At 36.4% G+C, this 8260-nt stretch overlaps 1 protein-coding gene across 1 annotated transcript; it reads right to left on the bottom strand.

Annotated features, from left to right (window-relative positions):
- Positions 1–1221: 1221 nt before the first annotated feature.
- LOC129306240 (chaperone protein ClpB3, chloroplastic) lies at positions 1222–7379 on the bottom strand. Its single transcript, XM_054946715.1, has 10 exons — positions 6915–7379; positions 6470–6688; positions 5966–6203; positions 5564–5759; positions 5168–5222; positions 4863–5013; positions 4240–4548; positions 3429–3694; positions 2214–3137; positions 1222–1829 (listed from the first exon to the last, which is right to left on the bottom strand). Exons 1-10 carry the CDS (start codon positions 7161–7163, stop codon positions 1500–1502), a joined length of 2937 nt encoding a protein of 978 aa, XP_054802690.1. The 5' UTR covers positions 7164–7379; the 3' UTR covers positions 1222–1499.
- Positions 7380–8260: the final 881 nt, after the last annotated feature.

Here is an 8260-nt window from a genome sequence, read left to right as displayed (position 1 = left end):
ATCTAATAAGGGCACCGTGCGAAGAGATGGGTTTATCTTTCTTAAAACTCGTCACTCACAACTCCCCCATAGCTCACACTATTGTTGATAGTTCGTCAAAAACATCCCTCGCCGTCTTCTCTCATTCAACTAGCACAAAGAAACCAGGTACAGAATGGTTTTCATTTTCAAATTGCTTTGCTATGACAAGAGCATTTTAGTCTAACCAGAATTTATTAAATGAATAAAATATTAAGTTTGGTCTTACAAAAACATTTGATTCTTGCGACCAATTCCCTTTCCAACATGATCCTTCTTACCAATTTTCCCAAGTTTATTTTGGTCTTAGCTATAAAACAAATCTTTTTATTTCTAACGTTTGTCATGTTCCCTCCCCCCAAAAGACAGGAATTATAATAAAACCAAACCCTTTTTTTTTTTCAAATAACTAACTTCACTAATCTTCTTGATTTATATGAATTAAATATTTTTTATAGTTTTGACACATGTTAAGCATTTCTATAGGATAAGAAGTGATACCTTAAATTAATTGGAAAATTTTCAAATTGTATCAATGTCAATACATCTTGATTATCTCAATGCCTATACTTCTAGAAAGACTAAATAAGCAAGACTTTCTTCTTGTAACTATGGTATATGCATAGTCATACTGATCAAATAGGTTTTTACACAGTCAAAGTTGAGGGATGGTAATCAAGATACAACTCGTAAACTGTGACAGGATTGCTTTACACCAATAGCTTTTTTTATTAATGAAAGGTGATTCATTCAAATCAAAAGTTCAGGAGATCAAAAGACAAACAAAATCATTTCCTCCCCCTTCCTCTCCTTCTCTAATGAAAGATCGAAGATGGTTGAAGAAATGCCTATTTTCGAAGAAAGCATGTGCTATCTTAGCAAGCATATTAGCATTTCTAACATAATCCCTAGGAACAAAAGTTAACAGACCAATCTCTTTCTAAAATTAGTCCAACTTCCTCAATAACATTCCAAAAAGGATGATTCTTTGAGAAATCTCTCACGATCATGTTAATAGCATTGACGATCATGTTAATAGCATTGACAGTTAGATATCACATTCACTTTCCTAATACACAGATTTCAATAGCTTTAAATGCTACTTATCTCCGCGCACAACCTGACTCCAACTGTAATTTAACGCGAGATTCACCACAGAACATCAAGCCACATGATTATTGCCTGTGAAAATCAATACTTGGATCAAGCAATCCTGTAACTTGTAATATAAGCAATATCATAAGAATGATTGTCTGGTTATTTTCTTGGTATGAGCGAACTCATTAGAGCAGTGACAGCGACAAAGAAATATCTACACCATTTTTCACAAGAGGCACATGGGACATTATCATTTATAATCGTATTGGTCACTCAACAACCTTTGAAGAATTAATTCAGAATAGACACAAGCTATACACAGAATGAGACTTCAACTGGCATAGGAAGGGGCATGCATTCTCAAAAATTGCGTGAAAAGGCAATCAGAAAGGCTGGGGGAAGGCTTCCCGGTTGTCACCAGCAGTTGATTCTGAATCAGCTTCAAGTCTTCTAAATACTAACTTTTGCTGGGGAAGTTGACCGTTGGCAAAAGCTGTGACTTCTGTGTCTACTAAAATCGAGTCTTCCTCCTTAAATTCTCCTCTCAAGATACCCTTGGCAAGTTCATTCTCCACATGCTGTTGAATCACTCGCTTCACTGGCCTAGCACCATAGTTGGGGTCATACCCCAAACTTCCAAGAAGTTGGACAGCAGCATCTGTCACCTGGATTCTCATCTTGCGATCCGCAATTCTCTTCTGCACACGCTCCAACTGTAACAAACAAACATACCATATGAGCAATTTAAAATACCACAAGATTGACAAATTTCTTAACAGTAGTTAATCACTACTAGTCAGAGCAGTAGGGACATCAGCTATATAACAGCTAAACCTCCAAGGAATATGGCAAAGACTATAAAGCATACTGATCAAACCAGCAAACCCAATATAGTCTGCAATTCTGCATCCTAATTAGATGGCTATATAAGCTTGTCTCCATTAAAGTTGCCATCTTTACAATGGTTTGTCGCCAACACAAAATTGTGCATTGGTTTCTCGTAAATACAAGTTCGTCCATGCGTTTCAAATTCTTTAATTCAACTATTTCAAGTTGAACTGTTGAAAATAATGATGGGAGAGAGAGAAGTACGTTACCTGTAACCTGACAATGCTGCTGATTTGGTCACGGTCTAGAGGCTGGAAAACAATATATTCATCAACTCTATTCATAAATTCAGGGCGAAAAATGGACCTTGCAGCATCCATTACCCGCTGCTTTATGGCATCATAAGCAAGCTCTTTTGGAGTGTCATCGTCAACATTGAGAATGTACTGTGATCCTACATTTGATGTCATAATAATAACAGTGTTGGTAAAACTCACTGTTCGACCCTGTGAGTCAGTCACTCTACCATCATCCAAAATCTGAAGGAAAACATTGAAAACGTCAGAGTGTGCCTTCTCAATCTCATCAAACAAGATAACTGCATAAGGTCTGCGGCGGACTGTCTCAGTTAGTTGCCCTCCCTCTTCATATCCTACATATCCAGGTGGAGCTCCAATCAATCTTGAAACTGCATGCTTTTCCATATACTCACTCATATCAATTCGTACAAGTGCTTCTTCAGTATTAAACAAGTAGGAAGCGAGGGCCTTTGCTAGCTCTGTCTTGCCAACCCCAGTAGGCCCCATAAACATGAAACTTGCAATTGGGCGGTGAGGATCTGAAAGGCCAGCTCTTGAACGTTGGATAGCTTCAGCTACAGCCCGAACAGCAGGATCTTGACCCACAACACGCTTATGCAGCTCTTCCTCTAAATGCAGCAACTTTTCCCTTTCTGTTTGTTGAAGCTTTGAAACAGGGATACCAGTCCACTTGCTTACAATCTCAGCAATATCACTTCCTGTAACTTCTTCTCTCAGCATAGACTTCCCAGATTTCATATATTCATCTAACTCCTTTTCAGCACTTTCAAGTTGCCGCTGCAAGGAGTTTAGACTGCCATACTTCAGCTCAGCAGCACGATTAAGATCATACTCCCGCTCAGCTTGTTGAATCTCAAGATTTACCCTGTCAATCTGCATATATATATGCTCAAGTGGTGAACATTTGATTTCCATCTTCTGATTATTATTATGCCATCTTGTATTAAGTAAATTTCTAATTTCACTCAGAATTAAATCAACTACACATGAAATGCAAGTTACTCAGGATGGTTACTCTGCATTTAAATAAAAACAAAAGGCCATCTTCTTGCAATCTTTTTAAATCCCCCACCAAATAAAACATATAATTCTTTTAGGATTTGTTAACTTGAATAAAACAAAAATAGAACTATTGACCATAATAATAAGAATCTAACCACATACCTCTTCTTTAATTGACTGGATACGAGTCATTACAGACTTTTCATGTTCCCACTGCTCAGTGAGCTCAGCTTGTTTCTCTTTTAAGAGAGAGAGCTCAGCCTCAAGACGATTTAGTCTATCCCTAGAAGCTCTGTCAGTATCATTTGTGAGAGAGAGTCTCTCCATCTCTAGTTTCAAGACTGATCGATTGATCTCATCAAGTGCAGTGGGTTTAGAAGTAATTTCCATTTTCAGTTTAGCAGCTGCCTCATCAACCAGATCAATGGCTGCAATTTAATAGTAGTAAACAGTTAGTGCTTAAAGAAAATCATTGTTTCTAACCCATAAAGGAAATGGAACAGTTTAACCAAATAAACTCAGTAAGAAGTAACAACACAAGTTATAAACATTTCTCATTATGCCAGACCAATCCCAGGGAAATGGGGAAAACTCTGATCACAATTATGTTATCAAAAGCTTAGAAGTGCTATAGCTTTAAAGATATTTACAAATCAGTTTCAATTGATGCTGTATCATTTCCGCCTCAAAAATGACATAGTATTCTCTTAGAAGTTAGGATAAGGATTCCAATGGTTTTGGGATCAACTGCAGCAGGATTCTCTTTTAACATAACCTTAACTATCATCCATTAGCCCTTGACAAATTGGTATGTCTACATTTCCAAAAAAATCAAGCTTAAGGCAAACAGAAGATGTTCTTGATTAGAAATCAGACTGCTTCCTCATATTGGTTGCATGTCAGATCGCGCATGCATGCTTGAATCTTCTATAAGCAAGTCATCTTCTATGATATTGCTACATTTATTTATTACCCTTGTCAGGCAAAAATCGTCCACTGATGTAACGATCTGAAAGAATTGCAGCTTCCACAAGTGCACCGTCAGAAATGCGAACTCCATGATGCAACTCATATCTTTCCCGCAGTCCTCTTAGTATAGAAATGGTATCTTCAACTGAAGGTTGGTCAACATAAACTTGCTGGAAACGACGCTCTAGTGCTGGGTCCTTCTCAATATATTTCCGATACTCATCCAAAGTTGTTGCACCGATACACCGCAACTCACCCCGACCAAGCATAGGCTTTAAGAGATTACCAGCATCCATAGCACCATTCGTAGCACCTAAATATAAGAAAGATTTTTGTTACAATCAGATATAATTATATAACATCCACACTTAAATTTAAATTCAACATTTTCAGGCAAAAAGATTGCTAGCTATTTTTAGGAGGAAAAAGATATCCACCAAAATATATAATCTTACTCTATACGCAAATCATCCTCTATAAGCAAAATTGCCATTGTTCTTTGTATCATGTAAGAGAGTGCAGGAAAGAAACAAAGAGCAACTGCACAGAAACTGTAGACCCTTTAACTAGAGTTTAGAATACTAGAAGATCATTTGCCTAAAACTGGAAAGCTTTGAAGCTTATTACCTGCCCCAACAACTGTATGAATCTCATCTATGAAAAGGATAGTCTGGCCTTCAGATTCTGTCACTTCTTTAAGAACAGCTTTCAATCTATCCTCAAATTCTCCACGATACTTTGCTCCAGCAATAAGGGCACCCATGTCAAGAGATATAAGCTGTAAAGAAACAAGCAAGCCAGATCAGTTCTCTAGCATTGAGCCAGAACATGCCCCAAAATGTTTTTTAAGCCATAAGCCCATTCTTACCCCCTTTTTCCTTCCATATTCAGCCCTACTAAACATTGCCTAAATATTTAAATAAAGGACATACCCTGCGATTCATTAAAGCTTGTGGAACATCTCCTTGAACAATTCTCTGTGCAAGTCTGTTTAATACGAAGAGTAAGGTTAGCATGCAAAGGCATGGTAATGAACACGAAGGAAATGAAAAAAAAATAATAATAAGGTACAAGCAAGACCAAATTATTTGATGATTTAATCAGCTATATTTCCTTAAGAACTTATGAAATAGCATCACATGTTAAGAATAAACATATTGTTGAATTACTTCTCTGCCACTAAAAAAAATTGCAGAATAAGCTGCACAAGGGATTATGGCCCATAGATGTTGCTAGCAGCAGGCTGAATTCAGCACAAGAATATATTTCAAATAGAGTAAAATTCACAAATAATAAACCGAGACTAGGACAACCACCTTATTGCTTACCCTTCAGAAATTGCAGTCTTTCCAACACCAGGCTCACCAATTAGCACAGGATTATTCTTTGTTCTCCTAGAGAGAATCTGAATGCACCTACGTATTTCATCATCTCTTCCTATGACTGGGTCAAGTTTGCCAGATTTAGCCATTGCTGTCAAATCCTTCCCATATTTTTCCAAGGCTTCATACTTCCCTTCAGGATCTACAATATATTGAACATAAAACAGACAAAGTTCAGCTTCTAACAATCACAACCAAGTCAAGGGCAACCTGAAACCACTGATCTACAATAATCTGGAAGTAGCAAGATCCTTGACCCCTTCATGGAACATAAGCTACTCTAACTAATTCTAGCCAAGATGGAAGGGGAAAAAAAAGAGGACAGCACAATCGATTATCGAATATTACCTTGGTCAATAACTGACTGGCGTCCCCTTATGGACTCTATCGCAGATTTTAGAGCTTGCAGAGATATTTGAAAGTCTCTAAACAGTTGCTTTCCAAATCGTTGATCTTGGGTGAAACCAAGAACCAAATGTTCAACTGACACAAATGAATCTCCATATTCTTTTTTGTAATCCCTGGATCTCTGAACCAATGCTTCCAAATCACGCCCTAACATTGAACCAGCTGATTCCCCAAGAACCTAGCATGATCAAACATGAGCAAGATATCAGTTAGTCGTTAAGTCATTTTCGACCAATCATATCGACATTATTTACTTTTCAGTTTTCAAGCTTCAGTTTGATTGATACCCTTTTAATTTCACTTCCAATATCAACATGCGCGCTCAAACTTTTTTCTAGTTAGGAACACGGAAGCATCGGCTCCAAAATGGATTCCGATAGAAAAATAATTAAACCTTAAACTAACACTAATAAAATCCCAAACTGGTTAGAATAGATTAATTACCTTGGGTTGCCGTTGGATGTACTTATCAGTGGCCTCTAGTAACCGAGTATTATCAACCCCAACCTTGGAAAAGATCCGGCGCGCGAGCCCATTCTTCTGCTCCAACAATGCTTTCATCAAGTGCTCCGTCTCCACAATCTGATGCTTGTTCTCTTTAGCAACCTCAGGCGATGATACAATAGCTTGCCACGCCATTTCTGTGAACTCTTGCTGTGTAATCTGCTATCGCATCAAAATTCAGCATCAACCACTCCACATCCAAAGCACCAAACTGAACCAGCTATCAACTATAAATGAGCTAAAACCAAATACATTAAGCAGCTAATTATTTAGAGTGAGTTTGACATTGAAGCGAGATTGAATTTCCACAGAACGTTTCACTGGTAGCCATGATCACTATCGAAGCATGAAAAGAAATCAAAGTAATACGCAGAATCCACGTTACCCTTCCACTTGAAGCGTCACAGCGGACAGAGAAATGTTTAGAATTTCTGCGAATTTTTGGAAACCCATTGGTCAAAAAAATCGTTCTATTCAATGGCAGAGATTTAAAGGCTTTAAGAGAAGCGTATTTCGACTTCAAAGGAAGACTTAGGGCGAGCGGCGACTGAGCAAATCGAGCATCACTTCTGTTACAGCAAATTGGAACCGAGTGAGGAGGGCTGAGCCCAGAAAACACCGTCGAAGAGGCCATGACTAGACCCCAGAAACTCCGGTGAGCTTATCTGGATAACAATTGGGAAACGAGCGAAGTAAAGAAGTGAAGGAACTTTGCGTGGGAATGGAGAAAGGGCTAAAAATAAAAAGGAGTTGAGTGAGTGTGTGGAGTATTCGCGCAGGTTCGAAAGAGGCTGTGGAAGAAACCTCCACAATTTGTGCTTGGGAGCGGCCAATGCTATACGCCGACTCCACCAGGTTCATACACGTGGGCCGGTTTAGAAACGATAAACGCGGCGCCATTGGCCTCATTTCATTATGCAACAAAATATAAAACAGTACCAGAAAAAACTTCACATTTATTATTATTATTATTATTATTATTACTGTCCTCGTTTTTATTTTTTTATTATATATTATTTATAATTAAGTTATAATTCGTACTTTTTCTTGGAAGGGACTTTTTACCAGAAAAATGATACAAAACTCTATTTAAAATATACAAACAATAATCAGGTCATGACATATGACAGTTCTTTTTAACTTTTTTGAAACTTTTTTTACATTAATATTTTTTATGAAATGACTATAATAATTTAAAGTGACTATTTTAATTAAAATAATAATTATTTTTTTAATAATAATTAAAATGAGATAGTAAATAATAAGTTTTACTCTAAAATTTTTAATCACTGAAATTCAAATACTGTAAATATCAGTGATGGCTTTGACTTAAATAATGATTACATTTATTTCAGTAATAACTAAAACAGAATAAATAATTATAACTTCTTTTTTATAAATTTTTTAATTATTAAAGTTCAAGTGTTGTAAATATTAGTGACCATAATTTAGTGCAAGTAATAACTACTTTTTTTTTTTTACAATGATTAAAATGTAATAAGCAAATGACAAATTTTTCTCTACAAAGTTTTTAAAAATTGTAAGTATTATAATCATTTACAAAAGACATTAATGACGGAAAGGTCTCAAAGATATGAAAAGGAGGAATTATCATATGAGATCTTATTATCATTTATATATTTTAGGATAATTTTTATATTATTTTCCATTTTTTATATTGCTTGAGTCCAATGTTTTTCTTGTTACTATCCATGAATAGTATCAGTATAA

The sequence above is a fragment of the Prosopis cineraria genome, unplaced genomic scaffold (genome assembly GCF_029017545.1).
Source record: "Prosopis cineraria cultivar Desert tree isolate PC_DT_omini unplaced genomic scaffold, ASM2901754v1 PC3, whole genome shotgun sequence".
NCBI lineage: Eukaryota > Viridiplantae > Streptophyta > Magnoliopsida > Fabales > Fabaceae > Prosopis > Prosopis cineraria.
Note: the sequence above shows the minus strand (reverse complement) of the source record. Positions and strands in the feature narration are given on the sequence as shown.